Source organism: Schistocerca americana, chromosome 2, assembly GCF_021461395.2.
Source record: "Schistocerca americana isolate TAMUIC-IGC-003095 chromosome 2, iqSchAmer2.1, whole genome shotgun sequence".
NCBI classification, from domain to species: Eukaryota; Metazoa; Arthropoda; class Insecta; order Orthoptera; family Acrididae; genus Schistocerca; species Schistocerca americana.
The window spans coordinates 956293459-956314142 of record NC_060120.1 but is presented as its reverse complement, the minus strand read 5'-3'; the positions used below and the strand labels follow the sequence as shown (position 1 = coordinate 956314142).

At 44.8% G+C, this 20684-nt stretch overlaps 1 protein-coding gene across 1 annotated transcript in view; it reads left to right on the top strand.

The window, feature by feature from the left end:
- The window catches only part of LOC124596138, a 257058-nt gene extending 236374 nt beyond the window's left edge, over window positions 1–20684 (top strand). Inside the window, exon 3 of the mRNA XM_047135158.1 lies at window positions 18041–20684. Within this exon, the coding sequence (XP_046991114.1) occupies window positions 18041–18252 (212 nt within the window). The 3' untranslated portion in view covers window positions 18253–20684. The remainder of the gene's footprint in view (window positions 1–18040) is intronic.

Sequence of the window (20684 nt, the reverse complement as noted above, 5' to 3'; positions counted from 1 at the left end):
CTGGCTGTTTTTACACAAAGGCCTTTGTATAGGAAAAAAATTGAAACTGAGATGATGCAGCTCCATAGCTACATAGATAGCTATATTACATATCTCGCTTACACAAATAATACACACATATGCACATAACGTTTAATACGACTTCCAGAAAGGAACGAAGTTTTCTTTCCACTTCAGTATGTTTTCATACGGGCACCGTTAGTTGATCAACAGCCTACATTTTTATTTTGCTAGGTGACTACAAGAAGTTAGTTACACATGTCTTCCCATGTTAAGACTGCTGCACAACAATAGTGGCACATTATCATAGGAGGACAGATGTTCCGAGTTTCCTGCAGACACAGCTTTGCTGGGATACGGATAGCAAATGCATCACGATGCATGACTGAAGCGGCGCGACAGCTGGAAACATACTCCAAAGCTGAAGTAGTCAGGACAGTACGATTCTTGTGGGTGAAACCTCCAAATTGCACACAGATTTACCGCGAATTCCTGACCATGTATGGACCAAATGCAATGTCGCATTCAGCCGTAATGACATGGTGCCGACAAATTGACCAAGGTCGCACAGACGTGGGCGATGCTGATCGGATAGGGGACCATCAACACTGCCCACGGAAGACATAAAGCCGAGGAACTGATTCGCAGAACTCGCAGATTTTACAACGTTGAGGAACAAATGCTGTATTCGAACATTATGAAGTACCTCGAAGAAAAAGATTTATTGACACATAGTCAGCACGGTTTCAGAAAATATCGTTCTTGTGAAACACAACTAGCTCTTTATACTCATGAAGTAATAAGTGCTATCGACAGGGGATGTCAAATTGATTCCATGTTTTTAGATTTCCAGAAGGCTTTCGACACCGTTCCTCACAAGGGTCTTCTAACCAAACTGCGTGCGTACAGAGTATCGTCTCACTTGTGCTGTCAGAAAGGTCACAGTTCGTAGTAATAGACGGAAAGTTATCGAGTAAAACAGAAGTAATATCAGGCGTTCCCCAAGGAAGCGTTATAGGCCCTCTATTGTTCCTGATCTATATTAACGGCATAGGAGACAATTCGAGTAGCCGTCTTAGATTGTTTGCAGATGATGCTGTCATTTACCGTCTTGTAAAGTCATCAGATGATCAAAACGACTTGCAAAATGATTTAGATAGGATATCTGTATGGTGCGAAAAGTGGTAATTGACTGCGAATAAGGAAAAGTGTGAAGCTATTCGCATGATTACTAAAAGAAATCAGCTAAATTTCGATCACAGGATAAGTCACACAAATCTGAGGGCTGTAAATTCAACTAAATACTTAGGGATTACAACTACAAATAACCTAAATTGGAACGATCACATAGACAATATTGTGGGTAGAGCAAACCAAAGACTGCGATTCATTGGCAGAACACTTAGAATGTGCAACAGGTCTACTAAACAGACTGCTTACACAACGCTTGTCCGCCCTGTTCTGGATTATTGCTGTGCGGTGTGGGATCCGCATCATGTGGGACTGACAGATGACATTGATAAAGTACAAAGAAGGGCAGCTCGTTCTGTATTATCGCGAAATAGGGAAGATAGTATCACAGACATGATAAGTGAATTGGAGTGGCAATCATTAAAACAAAGGCGTTTTTCTTCTCATGAAATTTCAATCACTGGTTATCTTCTCCGATTGCGAAAACATTCTGTTGGCACCCACCTACATAGGGGGAAATGAGCATCACGATAAAATAATAGAAGTCACGGCTCGCACAGAAAAATTTAAGTGCTCGTTTTTCCCGCATGCCGTTCGGGAGTGGAACGGTAGAGAGACAGCTTGAAGGTGGTTCTTTGAACCCTCTGCCAGGCACTTTATTGTGAATATCGGAGTAATCACGTAGGTGTAGATGTAGATGTAGGACATTTGAATGGCTCTGTGACTAAGGAACGGAATTACATCGTCCAGATATTGGACGACTGATAGAACGTTCTGACCACTGTCTACAGACTGGCTTACTACATTGAAAAATAGTGTGATGTGCCTGTGCCTCTTTCAAGTGCAGTTTAGCATTCAATAAAAGTTTCTTGGCCTGCCATAACAAAACAATGAATAACTTGTATTTTGTAGCCTCCTCGTACATTTCATTTTCCGATTCAGGTTATAATGATCCTCCGTATTTCTCTGAAGTGGCAGCATTGTACCTCTTTCCCTTCAGGTCAGTTCAAGCCACGGCGTGCCAAACTTCGTGTGTGGACGGTGTGTGTGTGTACTGCTTGCAGGCCAAGGTCGGGCCTGTCTCAGCTTTGCTCCATTCTTCTCGGACGTACCCGGAACAGGTTGACATTTCACTGAGTAAACGGAAGTTGGTTGGAGGAGGGAGAAGTGAAGGGAAAGCTAAAGGATTAAAGATGTCAGCTGCATCAGAACGTTATGCGGAATCAGCGGCGAGGAGTTAGAATGTGTGGTTGACCGGGATTCGATCCCTGGAGCTCCTTGCTTGCCAGGCAGGTGCGTTAACCACCGCACCGTATGGGACACGGTGTTATCGCATCTGCGCGGACTATCTCGGCACACTTTACGGCCGACCCACAATCCCGCTGAGCGCCACCTAAACGCAGTCCCTGTGCATTTCCTCCATGCTTGCTGCCCTGAGATTTCCACATGAGGTCGGACGTAATTGCGCATTCGCACTGAAGAAGGTGGGTGCATTGTCCACCTAGGAGAATCAGTTATGTGAATGTGTTGTGTCTGTTCTTTCAGACATGTCCGAAAGAGCAGAGACCACATAATTTCATTGAGTACTGTGGTGCGGCATTTTTCGGTCGGTATAATTCTCTTGAGTTCGGCAGAATCGTAGCATCGGCGCTGTTTACGCTTCACTATTCGTTCGCATTATGAAGGGCGTTCACAGGTGTGGTGGTTGCTTGCACAGAAAGAGGCAGTATAGCGATCTATCGTCACAAGCCTATAACAATGAACTGAAATGACAGAAGAAAGGGATAAGAATTCTCAGTATACATTAGGCTGACACATAAGCGATCGGTAAAGCAGATTGGCTAAGAAACGACATTAGAACATCAATCAGAAAGAACTTCAGGATTTAGTTGACAATGAAAGAGCAAAAAATTACACTGATCGACAGGCGGGATTCGTTGGTCTGTACATCAAGAAGCAGTTTATGCTGAATTTACTGGCCTGGAGCAGGTGGAGAACTGTTGCTATGAAATGTAACATTGCTGAAGTCGGACGCATTATTTCACTGATGCAACAGTTTTCGATGGGACTGTGCGAAGCGTATCGAGACTTTATATACTGCTGAAAGTATATTGGTTAAGTGAACGGACATTCCTGGAATGATTTTTCGGTTTAAAACTCGCTATTCTTGAATTTATTAAGGAAAAAGTAGTGCAGGAACGAAATTATAACATACGGAATGGATTGCAGACCTCGCATTTTAAGTAGACCTGACTGTTCAATGTCCACAGTAAGACATTGCAAGGTGAGAAATAACTCCTTTCTGATTTGAAGAGGATTCATACGCAATAGCAAAATCACTTTGAAGGAAGGACACATTCTGATGAACACAGTCCAATTTCGTAAGATCACTGGCGTTAAAGAAAGCATTAGGTTTGAAGAATTCATTGTGGCCTTGAATGAGATAGGATAGTTTTCTAAACGCTTTGAAGACTGTGAGTTTTACATCTGTTTCTGAGACCATTTGCCATTTCAGTTGGGAACAGCCCTGTGTATGAGCAGAAGTAACTGGCTGACCTGCAAGTTCATTCTCTTTTTAAAGACAAATCCCTTTAAAGTTAAAAACATCCAGGACGTCTCCATAGCGTCCCTCAGCTAGAGCCTTACGTCACCACAATGAGGTTGCAAAACTGCTACAATATTTCGATTGACATATTTATATGACAGGCTTTTTCGATTGTGAAACTAAATAAGTCACGATTACATGGCAACCTGAGTGCGAATATCTGTAACATTGTCTGCATCTGTCCGTATGCCGACATTTTGTACCAGATAAAAATTATATAATGTCTTCAGCGCGCCAAAGTAATTAAATAATACTGAAAATTTCCAGAATGAGATTTTTCACTCTGCAGCGGAGCGTGCGCTGATATGAAACTTCCTGGCAGATTAAAACTGTGTACCGGACCGAGACTCCAACTCGGTACCTTTGCCTTTCACTGGCAAGTGCTCTACCATTTTTTTTTTTTCTGTCTTGTTCTTTGAATTTTTTCAGGGCGGACGTCCGATGACACCCATTTAGGTTCTTCGTTGCTCCATTCACTCAGTTTTTTTGTTGCAATGTGTAGCAAACCCTCTGACCGAACACACTGAGCTATCGTGCCGACATGAACTGAGATATCCAAGCACGACTCACGATTCCTCCTCACAGCTTGAATTTTGAAGATAGGAGACGAGGTACTCGCAGAACTGAAGCTGCGAGGACGCATCGTGAGTTGTGCTTGGATATCTCAGCTGGAACAGCACTTCCTCCCGAGTTCGAGTCTCGGTCCAGCACACAGTTTTAATCTGCCAAGAAGTTTAATGTTGAAAATTTGTTTCTGATCTGTGTTGTTGAGAAATGTTAAAGAAATGTTAAATATGAGACCAACTCATGTGGAGTGCAACTACACTGTCATTTAAATATGAAGCAATCGCAGTGCCCCTCCCCCCCCCCCCCCCCCCCCCCACTGCGTGACGTGGCAGTGGGAGAATATGCCAGCCAAGCTGAGCGCTATGGCACTCGTGCCAGCGCGCGGCTCACAACGCAATACGTGGCCATCCCTGCTTTAGGTGCTTAAAATAAATAAAAAAATATTGGAACAGTATATGACTGTTCTTTTCTTCCGACACTAAACGTATTAGAGTTAACTAAGTATGAAAACGTGCTGAAAAGGATGCAAAACGGTTTTGCCGTTCTGGTCACCACAGTAACCTACATGTTCAGAATTTTGTCACTACGAAATCATTCTTTTATGACCCTTCATGGCCTTAAATACCAGTATTTAGTGGAGTAGTTGCATTTTTGCTGGCTCCTCGCTGGTCATCATTTAATCTACCGGGTGATCAAAAAGTCAGTATAAATTTGAAAACTGAATAAATCATGGAATAATGTAGATAGAGAGGTGCAAATTGACACACATGCTTGGAATGACATGGGGTTTTATTACAAAACTCCAAAAAATGTCCGACAGATGGCGCTTCATTTGATCAGAATAGCAATAATTAGCATAACAAAGCAAGACAACGCAAAGATGATGTCCTTTACAGTAAATGCTCAATATGTCCACCATCATTCCTCCACAATAGCTGTAGTCCAGGAATAATGATGTGAACAGCACTGTAAAGCATGTCCGGAGTTATGGTGAGGCATTGGCGTCGGATGTTGTCTTTCAGCATCCCTAGAGATATCGGTCGATCACGATACACTTGCGACTTCAGGTAACCCCAAAGCCAATAACCGCACGGACTGAGGTCTGGGGACCTGGGAGGCCAAGCATGACGAGAGTGGCGGCTGAGCACACGATCATCACCAAACGACGCGCGCAAGAGATCTTTCACGCGTCTAGCAGTATGGGGTGGAGCGCCATCCTGCATAAACATCGTACGTTCCAGCAGGTGTTTATCAGCCAGGCTGGGGATAATGCGATTCTGTAACATATCGGCGTACCTCTCAGCCGTCACGGTAGCAGTTACAAAACCAGAATCACGCATTTACTCGAAGAAAAAAGGCCCGATAACGGTAGATGTGGTTGTTCCAACCCGTACCGAGACTTTCTCTTCGTGCAATGGTGTTTCCACGACAGTTCTAGGATTTTCGGTAGCCCAAATTCTGCAGTTGTGGGCCTTGACAGACCCTAGGAGCGTGAAATGAGCTTCGCCGGTCCACAACACATTACTCAACCAATCGTCATCTTCCGCCATCTTTTGAAACACCCACACCGCAAATGCCCTCCGTTTCACTAAATCGCCAGGTAACAGTTCATGAAGCCGATGGATTTTCTACGGATGGCATCGGAGGGTACGCCTTAGTGTATAGAATGCCGGTGCGACGTGCGACTACACGAGCGCTCACTTTCCCGTCCATAGACGAACCCGCTGCAGTCTCCATTTCTTGCTGAACTGTCTCAGCAGCATTACGCCTTGTGCTCGGTCGGCCACTACGGGGTCTATCGTCTAAACGACGCGTGGCTTCGAACTCCGAAATCATTCTCGCCGCAGCTGCATTTGTCAACGGACCTTTACCCATTCGAATCCCCTTCCTGTGGCGATAGGATCGTAACGCTGAACTAGCACATTCCCCATTCTGATAATACAGCTTCACTAAAAGCGCCTTTTCAGGTAACGTCAACATGCTGCGACTGCTGGCGCATCTGATTCTCTCTCTCATTATAGCCCCTTTTATAGACTGCCATGCGCAGTCACTGACTTTTTCTGTCCAGCGCCATCTGTCGGACATTTTGTGAACTTTGTTTTTATTTTTGGTTCTAATAAAACCAAATTTCATTCCAAGCATGTGTGTCAATTTTTACATATCTATCTACATTATTCCGTGGTTTATTAAGTTTTCAAATTTATACTGACTTTTTGATCACCTGGTACTTCTGTCAGGTAAATGTCCAATTATTTATCTACATTTTCAACGACACTGTGAAATAAACTCGTTATGTAGCACCGCTCTGGAGTGCATGGTTTTGTTGTAAAACTACGAGTTTATCAAGTATTTTATGTGGGCCGATGAATGCAATTGTTTGTGTACTTTCCACATATCAAGAAGTGACCTGCCTTGTCTCTCGACCTCCCAATGTGACATGCGTCTACAGGCGAATGTCCGTCAATGGATGAAGATGAGTACCGACATCTCAGCTCACTGTTCAACAGAAGACTCGACAGAATCTGCAAACCAGTATACTGGTTCACTTTCGGGGTAAAGTGAATATGTGGGCCGAAGATACGATAAGTACGAAAAACTCCCCACAACATCACGGAACTATCAAATGGCTCTGAGCACTATGGGACTTAACTTCTAAGTTCATCAGTCCCAACAACTTAGAACTTCTTAAACCTAACTAACCTAAGGACATCACACACATCCATGCCCGAGGCAGGTTTCCAACCTGCGACCGTAACGGTCGCGCGGTTCCAGACTGTAGCGCCTAGAACCGCTCTGCCATCCTGGCCGGCACGGAACTATCTGTGACTTGAATTGCACCCTCCACACCGAGCGAGGTGGCGCAGTGGTTAGACACTGGACTCGCATTCGGGAGGACGACGGTTCAATCCCGCGTCCGGCCATCCTGATTTAGGTTTTCCGTGATTTCCCTAAATCGCTCCAGGCGAATGCCGGGATGGTTCCTTTGAAAGAGCACGGCCGACTTCCTTCCCTAATCCGATGAGACCGATGACCTCGCTGTCTGGTCTCCTTCCCCAAAGAACCCAACCCAACCCACCCTCCACACATCACAGGTTAATCGTCTCATAGAGCTGTCGGCGCACTCGACGTCTTACATCGTTTGAAAACAGGCGAAACAGTGACTGCCGAACCACAGTTCAGTCTTCCAATCACAAAGAGACCACACTGCAATCGAATTTATGCAATTATATACATTGATGCACAAAAAATTGCAACACCAAGATGTTCTGCGACATGAACGGATGTTGGTAGGCGTGTTTCTGCACCTGAAAGATGATTTCTATTCAAATTTCGCGCGAGTCGCACAACAGTGGAGATAGTAGCGCTACTATGAGGATGCGAATCAGGTTTGCTTTAAACACACGCCGCAACAGTCGTCAGCGTTAGTTACCTTTGAGAATGAACGTGGTGAGTTGATGTTAATCAATAATGCCTTTAAGGCGACAGAGGAGCCATTGACAATACGAGTATCTCATTGAGTTTGAACGAGGTAATAGGGCTACGAGAAGCTGGATGTTCATATTACGATATTGCAGAAAGACTTGGCAGGAATGTAGCCACTGTACACGATTTCTGGCAGCGGTGGTCACTACCGAGAGGGAAGAAAACTGTGTTCGGCGCATGACTCTGGCGCATTGTACTGCACCTGCAGCAGCAATTTGAGCAGCAGTTGGCACCACAGTAACACAACGAGCTGTTATAAATCGGTTTATTCGAGGACAGGTCCGAGAGACACGCCGTGCAGCGTGCATACCGCTGAACCCAAACCACCGCCATTTGCGACGTCAGTGATGTCAAGCGAGAGCTCATTGCTGGGCAGGGTGGGGGTCTGTTATGTTTTGTGATGAAAGCTGGTTCTGCCTCGGTGTCAGTGATGGCTGTGTGTTGGTTAGGAGGAGGCCACTTGATCTGCAACCAACCTGTCTGCGTGGGAGACACACTGGATCTGCACTCAGATTTATGATCTGGGCTGCGATTTCGTTTGGCAGTAGAAGCACTCTCGTGGTTACCCCACGCACCTTCAGAGCATATTTGTGCGTTGACCTGGTGATTCGACCTGTTGTGCTGCCATTCATGAACAGCATTCCGGGGGGTGTTTTCCAACCGATCAACGCTTGCCCGCATATTCCTGTTGTAACCTAACATGCTCTACAGAGTGTCGACGTGTTGCTTTGGCCTGCTCGATCATCATATCCGTTCCAAACGAGCACATATGGGACTTCAATATCATCCACAATCAGCATTAACCGTCCCTGTGTTGACCTACCAAATGCAACAGACATGGAACTCCATCCCACAAACTGACACCCGGCACCAGTACAACACAATGCATTCACGTCTGAATGCTTGTACTCAACGTTCTGGCGATTGCACTGGTTATTCATGTACCAGAATTTCACATTTGCAATCGTTTATCTCACGCTTACATTTACCTTTGGTCTTGCAATGTTTATCTCTTGAATACGGCATCCAAACAAATGTATTCCCAAAATTTCATTAACCTGTGATAATTACTTTTTGGCGTTATGATTTTTTTCCGACAGTGTATATTTATGGTGCGTAAAGCTCAGAACTCAAATATAAATCTCCAGTTACTTGACGGTGAAATTCTCAAAGATTCTGGAGAAAATCGACGCCTATATTTCCAGAGCGTCTTTAATAACCTATGAAAAGATCAACCTCTTCGCACAATGGCGAGCTGAAAAGTAATACCCCGACTTCTTAATGTGAGAACTCTTCAAGCTTTTTAAGTACAACAAACATTATTAAGATTATATCTCTTTATTCTTCAAGTCTACATACAAGCAGCCTCTGCCGCTAGAGGGCTCCGAATTCTAGCTTGTAACATGGCGGTGTGTAACGTAATGATGGCGGTGCGTAAGAAACAGTGTGTTGTAATCGAGTTTCTAAACACAGAACTGTCCGCCCAAACATGGAGCACCCTCTGCTTCAGCATGACAATGCCGCACCACAAACGAGCGCTGCGACATCTGCAACAATCCGACACCTTGGGTTCACTGTCATCGATCATCCTCCATACAGTCCCAACTTGGCCCCATCCGGTTTTCATCTGTTTCCAAAACTTTAAGAACACTTACGCGTATTACACTATGATAGTGATGGTGCGGTGCAAGCAGAGCTGAGTTTGTGGCTAGTTAATAAAATCATACTATTTACAGTAAAAGTGTCAACAAATTGGTCACTCGTTGGAAGAAATGTGTTCGTCTCCAGGGTGACTACGTTGAGTTTATACGAGGGTCGTCCGCAAAGTAAGTTCCGTTTCTATTTCTATCCGAGGCAGCGCTACGATCGCAGTTCCGAGCATACGCGGCAGTTAATCTGACTCAAGGAGAAGATATGTACGTCATTTTCAGATCGCTGCTGTCGACTTGTGCTTTCTAGTGCTTTTTTATAATGTCAGCCGTAATTGAAAATGCCGCCGGGTGTGAAATCAGATCTGTGATTCGTTTTCTGTATGCAAAGATAATTAAACCAAAGGAAATTCATCGGCAAATCTGCAAGGTTTACGTACAAAATGCTATCAGTGATTCAAGAAGATGGGTGAGACTGTTCAATGAAGGATGTGCTGAAGTGCACTATGAAGAACGAAGTGGACGCCCGTCTGTGGTTACTGATGAACTGGTTCCCACAAGTGAATAGGAGATTAAGCACAATCGTAAGTTAGTGTCCTTGCTATAGAAGTTCCGCAAATCTCAGTATCACTATTTCATGAAATTGTTACTGAAAATCTGAAATTTCGAAAACTTTTCTCACGTTGGGTATCCAAAATTCTTATTGAACAACGCAATAAACAACGGATGGGCAGTGCACATTAGTTTTTGACTCGCTACAATGAAGAAGGCGATGGTTTTCTTTCTCGGATAGTCACGGGGAATGAAACTTGGGTATCGTACGGCACCCCTGAAACAAAACGGCAATCAATGAAATGGAAGCACACTTGATCCCCAGAGAAGGTTAAGCCTAAGCAAATCTTGACACCTCGAAAAGTCATGTGTACCGTTTTTTTGGGACAGAAAAGGCATTTTGCTGATTGATTTCTTACCACGAGGCCAAACAATCAATGCACATGATAACTGCGAGACCATTAAGGAATTACGCCGCGTAATACACAACAAGCGCGGAGGATTACTGTCAAAAGGTGTTGTTTTTTTCCACGATAATGCCCGACCTCACACGCGGATGTGACCAAATAACTCTTACGGGAATTTCACTGGGACCCTTTTGATCATCTTCCGTACAACGCTTGCTGCGTAGGGCTCTGGAGATCTAATCCCAGCCCATACAAATTTTTAAACAAAAGTGCATGTACTACGAGCATTTTCCTGACGCATTAAATACAAAAATATGAAAAAAATAAGTCGTGCTCAAGACTAGTAATCTCTGGATCACTGATTCGAGTCTCGTTTCGGTCTTTATTTTTCCCGTTTCTTCTTACTTTCTGGACAACCCTCGTATAAAAACATGCATTTATGCAATCTTTCCCACACGTATAACGCATCAACCAACCGACATTACAAATTTCATTGAAAAATCATCATTCGTGAAATACATCAGGTATTATTACATACTGAGCTCCCTTTCACGCTTTCTTTTAGTATTCGCAACCTCTAATTCCCACTCCACTTCCTTTCCATAGCTCTTCCACAGATAAATAGCTCTCCATGGTGATCGAAAGTGCACAGTTCTGCAGTCAGCAACACATTGTGAGCTGCAAGATGAAAATACCGGGAAGAGCCAAGGAAAAAGCGGGCTAATAACACAGGCTGGGAAACATGTCTTGAACATAATACATTTTGAACCTTCGGCAGTGGTGTACATAATGAGATCTGATCCGATTGATGGGTTTCAGCACTAACTTACTATGGGAAAGAATACGAAATTATTCGATCCGGCTCAACAGCCGTAAAGAGCGTAACAGAAGTGGGGTTAAAACGCGACAAACTGTATTTTGACCTCAGCTGCATTTAATACGTTTTGAAATAATGCTTCTCCAATGTGCTTCAAACGCAGTTCTCTTAGCAATGATCGTTCCCAAATTGGTCGAGACTCCAGTCTAGTTTAAAACAGGCTGTGATGGGCAAGGTGTGAATCTTGCCTCCCGTCTCTGTCAGTTAGGATCTCTTTGCGGCCACTGTTCTTATGGCGAGTTACATGGCTGCTAGTGGTAGGCCTACACCATTCCTTGCAGACGCGTTGGCCACAATCCGCGTTGATTACATCAACACGACGGGTAACTTCATTCAAAATACGGCCATGGTCACGTCCAATAAACACCAAACACGATTGCCATTGTATCTAATCTCCTCTGCAACCACCCTCCCCCCCCCCCCCTCCCGCCCTTCAAATGGTTCAAATGGCTCTGAGCATCACACACATCCATGCCCGAGGCAGGATTCGAACCTGCGACCGTAGCAGTCGCGCGGTTCCGGACTGCGCGCCTAGAACCGCGAGACCACCGCCCCCCCCCCCCCCCCCGCCCTTGCCCGAACCTTAGCAAGCGTTGCAGAGGCACATGTGCCCCTGGTACTAGTTCTACATCTGTAGCGTTCCAAAGCGCCAAGTATGTTCTTTTGACTAACATTTTGTCTTATGGGCATATTCAAAACCGTTATATGCTCCTGCTTTGTTAAGGATTCTGTTCTAGCCCCCCCCCCCCCTTCCTCCCCCGGAAACCTTAGATTCAACCGGTGTGCAAAAAAGCCAAGTTCTATGGTTTCTAATAGTTCCAAGGCGCCGGCCGGGGTGGCCGAGCCGTTCTGGGCGCTACAGCCTGGAACCGCGCGACCGCTACAGTCGCAGGTTCGAATCCCGCCTCGGGCATGGAGATGTCCTTATGTTACTTACGTTTAAGTAGTTCTAAGTTCTAGGGGACTGATGACCTCGGAATTTAAGTCCCATAGTGCTCAGAGCCATTTGAACCATTTGAGTTCCAAGGCCACGTACGCCATCATTTACACAAAACACGAGCTGCGTCCAGTATCACTTCAGCAAAAAAATTCTACAAGGAATATATAGCAGACGAAACGATGGCGTCGGCGTTAACTACACACTTGCTCAACTAAAAAGCAGCTTTAAGAGGATGAGGAGTTCATGAGGTGCAACGACTGTCCTTGGCATCAGAAGGTTATAATAAGCAATTATCGAGCGAGGAATGTTGGGGGACGACGAATTTTTAAGTGACCTGTGGAAAGCTTCACACAGAGACGACGAAAGTAATGGGATAGCGATATGCACATCTAGGTGGCTGTAGTATCGCGTATTCGGTGTATAAAAGGGCAGTGCGTTGGCAGAGCTGTCATTTGTACTCAGATGATTCATGTAGGAACGTTTCCAATGTGATTATGACTGCGCCATGGGAATTACGAGCCTTTGAACATGGGATGGTAGTTGGAGCTACATGCATGGGACATTCAATTGGGAAATCATTCAGGAATTCAATATTCCGAGATCCACAGTGTCAAACGTCCAAACGTTCGTTATCTGACGATGAGACATCTGTGCTTGCCAAGGGAGGAAATTTTGCTGTTAGTCCGCGTTTTGTGCCCACGGAAGAAATTATAGCCAATGTAGAAGCAGGAATTCGCAGTGTAGATTCTGTAACAGCTGAAGAAATCCGTATAGAAACAGTGAGAATATTAGCCAATGCAAAACCGCCGAAAAGTAATATAACTGTGGGTAAGAGAAGAGCTTTAAAACTCCTGAATGACGACGATAGTATTTTGGTTCTCCCAGCTGACAAAGGAAGCGCAACGGTGGTTATGGATGTGGCCGACTATTAGAGAAAAATTACGGATCTACTGGATCCGCAAGCATATAGGAAGCTGAATAAGGACCCCACTAACAACGTTCTCAGAACTGTGTCGCGGTTAATAAAAAAGTCCTCCATTGAAGAGAGTGTACAGAAAGGTCTCTGCAGTTCGGTTGCGCTACCACCGAGGCTTCATGGATTGCCCAAAATTCATAAAGAAAATGTTCCATTAAGACCGATACTAAGTGCCATTGGTTCACCCACCTACTCGTTAGCCAAGTTTTTGACTACGCTGTTAAAACCACATGTGGGCCGTTCGGACTCGTATATAAAGAATTCGACACATTTCATCAGCAGATTGAATGGCATAGTGGTCCAGCCGGAGGACATATTGGTCAGCTTCGATGTGGTATCGCTGTTTACCATGGTTCCACTTAATGATGTATTGAACAGCTGGATCGAATTTTTCCTGCTGATATTTTAGAGCTGTTTAAGTGTTGTTTGACGACCACATACTTCAAGTGGAATGAACAGTTTTATGAGCAAACGGATGGCGTGGCTATGGGAAGCCACCTAAGTCCCATAATTGCAAACTTCTTTATGGAGAAATTCGAAGAACAGGCCTTAGGTACTGCCAGAAAGAAACCAAATGTATGGTTGCGATACGTGGATGACACGTTTGTGTTGTGGAGACATGGTAGGGAGGAACTAAGCCGGTTCCACGAACATCTGAACAGTATAAACTCGAGAATTCAGTTTACTATGGAGGAGGAGCCAGACGGCAAACTACAATTTCTCGATGTGCTTGTGTTTAGAAACGAAAATGGTAGTTTGGGCCACTCAGTGTACCGCAAACCCACGCACACGGACCGTTATTTGCACCGGGATTCGAACCACCACCCACAACAGAAGCGGGGTGTTATCAAGACGTTAGCGGACAGAGCTAGAAATATTTGTGAACCTGAGTTGCTCGACGCTGAGATGGAACATCTCCACAATGCACTAACGAAGAACGGATATTCGTCCGCCGAAATAAAACGTGCGTTCAGGCAGCCACGCAGAAATCATACTGACGTACAGGCTACTGCAAAATCTAGGGTTTTCCTGCCGTTTGTTAAAAATGTAACGGAAAGAATAGGGAGGATCTTGGCGAAGCGTAATATTACCGTAATTTACAAGCCCACCAGGAAGATACAGGAATACCTTGGGCCTGCCAAGGACGCTTGCAAACCATTGGAAAAATCTGGAGTGTATAGGATCCCATGCAGCTGTGGTGATGTTTATGTGGGTACCACCAAAAGAACTGTTTCTAAACGTTTGGAAGAGCACAAGGGAAATTGTAGAAGAGGAGAAACGGAACGATCAGCTGTTGCGGAGCATGCTTTCCAGCCAGGGAACCACAATATTCGTTTCGAGGGGACGCAAGTACTAGCGGCCACGAGCGGATACTACGAAAGGCTCTACAGGGAGGCAATCGAAATCGCTAAACACCCAAATAATTTCAACCGAAAGGAGGAGGGCGTCAAATTAAACGGTATATGGATGCCGGTGTTAAAGAAGATGTGTACCACTCGTCCACTACTGGGTGATGGCAACGGCGATCGATGGCGACGGACAGCGGCCAATTGCACTGACGTTTGCAAAACACGTGACATCACGCCGCGGCGCGGGGGCGCGCGGACACGGAATTTAGCGGCAGTCAGTAGCGAGCCAGTGGGTGTGTTGGACCTTCCATCAAGCTTTGGACCCCCTTGAAGATGTCTCCCGCAGTCGGAGACGAAACGTTGGGAATCACCTCAGAATTCATCAACCGACCACGGCATAACAGCCCGGATAATTATAATGGACTTAACCTATTGTTCTGTTAAGTGCCTTGTCAATCAAAAGGAAATGGGGGTGATGTGGAAAAGCACTACATACCTACATACAGAGCTGTACCGATAGTGGTCCTTCATACAATCCATTTGCATTTGGGACAGGGAATACTGGGTACCAGAAGTACTCCCCACTAAACACTTAAAGATAGTGTGCAGTGTATATATTTAGAGGTAATAATATAGCAGTCCTTTCAGTTCACTCTAGAACTGCACAGGGTGAACGAAATAAAACTGACCAGTGAAAACATTTATTGCACTTTAAGATGTGCTACCATCATTGGCGCCCAGGGGAGATGATTTAAGTTGGGTTGCCTATCTTAAGTTGCAAGAAATACACTCCCGGAAATTGAAATAAGAACACCGTGAATTCATTGTCCCAGGAAGGGGAAACTTTATTGACACATTCCTGGGGTCAGATACATCACATGATCACACTGACAGAACCACAGGCACATAGACACAGGCAACAGAGCATGCACAATGTCGGCACTAGTACAGTGTATATCCACCTTTCGCAGCAATGCAGGCTGCTATTCTCCCATGGAGACGATCGTAGAGATGCTGGATGTAGTCCTGTGGAACGGCTTGCCATGCCATTTCCACCTGGCGCCTCAGTTGGACCAGCGTTCGTGCTGGACGTGCAGACCGCGTGAGACGACGCTTCATCCAGTCCCAAACATGCTCAATGGGGGACAGATCCGGAGATCTTGCTGGCCAGGGTAGTTGACTTACACCTTCTAGAGCACGTTGGGTGGCACGGGATACATGCGGACGTGCATTGTCCTGTTGGAACAGCAAGTTCCCTTGCCGGTCTAGGAATGGTAGAACGATGGGTTCGATGACGGTTTGGATGTACCGTGCACTATTCAGTGTCCCCTCGACGATCACCAGTGGTGTACGGCCAGTGTAGGAGATCGCTCCCCACACCATGATGCCGGGTGTTGGCCCTGTGTGCCTCGGTCGTATGCAGTCCTGATTGTGGCGCTCACCTGCACGGCGCCAAACACGCATACGACCATCATTGGCACCAAGGCAGAAGCGACTCTCATCGCTGAAAACGACACGTCTCCATTCGTCCCTCCATTCACGCCTGTCGCGACACCACTGGAGGCGGGCTGCACGATGTTGGGGCGTGAGCGGAAGACGGCCTAACGGTGTGCGGGACCGTAGCCCAGCTTCATGGAGACGGTTGCGAATGGTCCTCGCCGATACCCCAGGAGCAACAGTGTCCCTAATTTGCTGGGAAGTGGCGGTGCGGTCCCCTACGGCACTGCGTAGGATCCTACGGTCTTGGCGTGCATCCGTGCGTCGCTGCGGTCCGGTCCCAGGTCGACGGGCACGTGCACCTTCCGCCGACCACTGGCGACAACATCGATGTACTGTGGAGACCTCACGCCCCACGTGTTGAGCAATTCGGCGGTACGTCCACCGGCCTCCCGCATGCCCACTATACGTCCTCGCTCAAAGTCCGTCAACTGCACATACGGTTCACGTCCACGCCGTCGCGGCATGCTACCAGTGTTAAAGACTGCGATGGAGCTCCGTATGCCACGGCAAACTGGCTGACACTGACGGCGGCGGTGCACAAATGCTGCGCAGCTAGCGCCATTCGACGGCCAACACCGCGGTTCCTGGTGTGTCCGCTGTGCCGTGCGTGTGATCATTGCTTGTACAGCCCTCTCGCAGTGTCCGGAGCAAGTATGGTGGGTCTGACACACCGGTGTCAATGTGTTCTTTTTTCCATTTCCAGGAGTGTATTTTTGCAGAACAGTTTTATTTAATTTACTCACCCTGTAGATCACAGGTGGGCTACCAGCGGTCCATGGTCCTGATCTGGAGCATGATTCGTTTCAGTCCATTCTACAGGAGACTTTCGAGGGAGGGAGAGAAAGAGAGAGAGAGAGAGAGAGAGAGAGAGAGAGAGAGAGAGAGAGCGCGCGAGACATGCATTTTACTCTGTACAGAAAGCATTTTCAAATTTCCGCCATTTTATTGTTCACATTTTCACAGTTTGTCTTCTGTATAATTGGGCCAATATACACGGTGATTCAGCTGCCCCTACCACTGGGTTTTATGCAAACCACAATGCCTTCAAATACCGCACGTTACATTTTCACAGTCTCTCGTTTTCTACACGCAAACTATTAGTCCTACAGAAAAAATGAACCTGGCCCTTTTGTAGGAAATTTTATGTAGCTCAATTTTGTACTGGGATATGTTTTCGCTAAACTCCGTGGTTTTTGAAATTATCCAAGAAAAAAGCACAAAAGTTACCACCAAAGGCGTTTTTTCTGAATAACTCAAAAACCATAGCCTCCAGCAAAAACGTACACCTGTATGAAATTTAATTACGTTAAATTTCCTGCAGAAAAGGTCGTGTTAATTTTTTCTGTTGGGTTAATAGTTTGCATGTAGCGAGTGAGAAAATATGAAAGTCTATCATGTGGTTTTTGAAGGTAATGTGTACTGCAAATTTTGAACAGACATCTTTCTGACCTAGAAACGCGACTGCCAACTCGCTTTTGTGTCAACTCCTTCTTGGTGTTGCGATTTTTTTCCGTCAGCGTGTGTTTGATTTATACAAGTCAGGACGTTGTTTCTTTCTAACAGCGTTACAGAATTTTGCAACGGAAGTTTTGCGGACAACTGTTGTAAAACTTCGTAAGTAAAGAACCATTGTTCTCGACTCGTAAACAAATGCAAACATCTGAAGAAGGGGTGAATACAAAATGAATACACGTCGTATTTTGAGGCATAATTTGTTGTCGTGGAGTGTTGGGAAAGAGTGTGCCATTGAGATCGGTGCGCTGCCCCACAAACACTAACTTCACGGTCTGTACAGTTTTGATTTCGTACGCCATGAGCGCTGCTGTCGCTGCTGCTGGCCCGACAGCTTGAGTGCGTATGTCACCAAAGGTTGTCGACCATGCCCTCCCTACGTGAAAACCAAGTGCATGGGGATAACTGCTGTGTCTGGTTTGTGTCCAGCAGACGTGACGACGGGAGAAGTGAGCACGGCGCGGCACTGCATCTGGCTGGGCCACGACGACGTTGATGCGTGCGCCGCCATCAGCGCCTCTGCCGACGTCACGTACTGCGCCATCTGCGACTACGACCTGTGCAACGCGGCCGGCCTGCCAGCCGTGACGTCACTGCTGCAGCTGCCACTGTGGGCGCTCGCCCTGCGACTGCTTTCGCCCTGAGACCAGGGCGCCACCCATGCTGTGGATCCTCCCCACTGGGGCCGTCTGAGGAACTCGTACTTAAGCTATTTATTTGATACAGACACGTATACAACTTGAACACATAAAGTACATTGGAACAATATAAATAGATGTAGGATGAAAATAGTTTCATTATTATTTTGCTAAAAATATACTGTAAGATTGTGAACGTGCGATCGCTGTACACGGTGATCTGAAGAGGAGCCAACTTGATAATCAGTAGAAACAAACACTGTCTTTGGAAATCGGTTTCCGGAAGAGTGACAAGGAAATTTCTAGGAAGGCACCGTCGGTTTCCTCGCAAACTTTCGATGTATTTTGTTCCTTTGGAAGTGCTTGCAACTTTTATGTCTCTTTCTCGCCAGTTTTCAACTAGATCGGTGTTTTTGTCTACGATCTTTTTGACTGTCTCTTTTTTTCTTTCTCTGGGACCAATTTCTGTGATTTCGTCTATCATTCAAGTCTTCCTATTCTTTATTTTTTTCTCTATTTACCTTATGACGACTCTCTTTCTGTTCATAGTACCTCCTTTACGTCTTTTACTATCATATTATCAGATTTAACTGGCAATTCAATTTATTTTTACTAAAAGCTTTGCAAGTTATTAAAATTTGTGAAACAATCACGTGTCGTCTTTCTTAGTTCCCTTTTCATCACTTCACACAATCAGTCAAGTTTAATTTGTCAGGAATACGAGTTTTAGAGAATTCTTGTAGTTGTCATAAAAACTGAACATGCCTAGATACTGTTATAGTGCTACTAAATACCGAAAATTTTTTTAAAAAAGAAAAAGGAACAGCAAATGAAATGACTATGTGCTCTTAAACGAAATGTGTGTTCAGGTTCAAATCACGTTATGGATTCTCCACAGAACGCAAAAGTCACTTCTTAGGGGTGTGATTGCTGAGCCACAGAAAAGAAATACCGATGCCTGGTCTTTGCAAAAAACGACAATACGTCCCAGCATTCTACTGCAGAAAAGTCCTAGCTCAAACCGACTAGAAAATATACCCACTGCTACGTTGTACCCATAAATTCGCAGTTTAGCGCTTCCGTCATAAAAACAGTTTCTTAAACAGACCATTTACTGTTCCAATTTTACCCTTTCCTCTAAATATGTTTAGCATGTCTCATTGCATTCCTCGAGAGAGAAGAATATGCAGCACTACATTTCTCTTTATCTGAAACAACTCGGCGCCGTAACGTAGGAGAAAATGTGTGTGTAAGAGATCGATTCTGTTCTTAATGGAATTTGTTAACAGATAAAATAGTCGTCTAGTAATCATAGCAGTCCTTCATTACCTGATACTTATGGAAGAATTCAACAACCCGAGCTTCTCTTGATAAAGCCCAATACAAATGCTCACCTTCGGATAACCGTGTTACCACGCTGACTTTATTATATTCTGCCCTTCTACATGATGTATATAGCAGAGCCTTTTAAAAATAAAAAACAGGTTTCAGAAACTATTCTCTGCGTCACAAAGCTGCCTTAACTGTGTAAATATAATTAAAAGCCACTGTTGTCGCTTATCTAGTTCCAAATACCCTTCCTTCTTAGAAGTAATGTTCCCATTTTCATTTTTTTCCTCGGACCTTACATAGTTCTCAACTATTGCGTCCTTTTCATTTGTGGACAATTTAAACTGGATGTAACGAAAAGGAATAACACTGTTTCATCAACTTGGTTGGTATTCACGTTGTGTGTATATATGTTTGCTGTAATGAATATGGTGGTTTAGCTTTATGACTGAACTCACTGTGCCTGCTACGTGCCTGAATAAAGAGCAAATTTTCATGATATGTAAATACATGCCTTTAGCAGCAGAGTCATTCGATGTATTTTCAAAATATATGGATTTACACAATGGAATCATTGTAGTGTCTGTTTACTAGTGCCTAGTGTCAGTAAATGGTGTAGAATTTTAATATATGGATTTTGCTGCAAGTCCGCGATGACAATGTTTTTTATAACAGAGAAAGGCACTTGAAAAGTATTAGAGTACACAATTTTTCATGACAAACACGGGTCTTACATAACGGAGCTTCAGCGAATAGGTTTAAAATGTTTGTTCTGAATACTAATATTATACACATATATATTCAACGAAATGCAATACTCAAAGTGTGTAATGCAAACACTCGATACATGAGATCGTATTGTAACTTCCCGGCAGTGTTAATGTACAAGAGTACCGTATATAACAAAAGGAAGGGTAATTATTGTGTGTGGTAGCAGAAAATGGATAATCTTTTTCATGTAACAGAAATTTTATGTCAGTTTACTGCATCTGTTGTTCATGGATGTGACACTTAAATTTAGCTTTTAATTATGTAAAAAACTGTGCTGTTTGTATTTATTATACTCAAAGGGGGATTGTATCTGAATAAAGTTATTTTACCTATCCCAA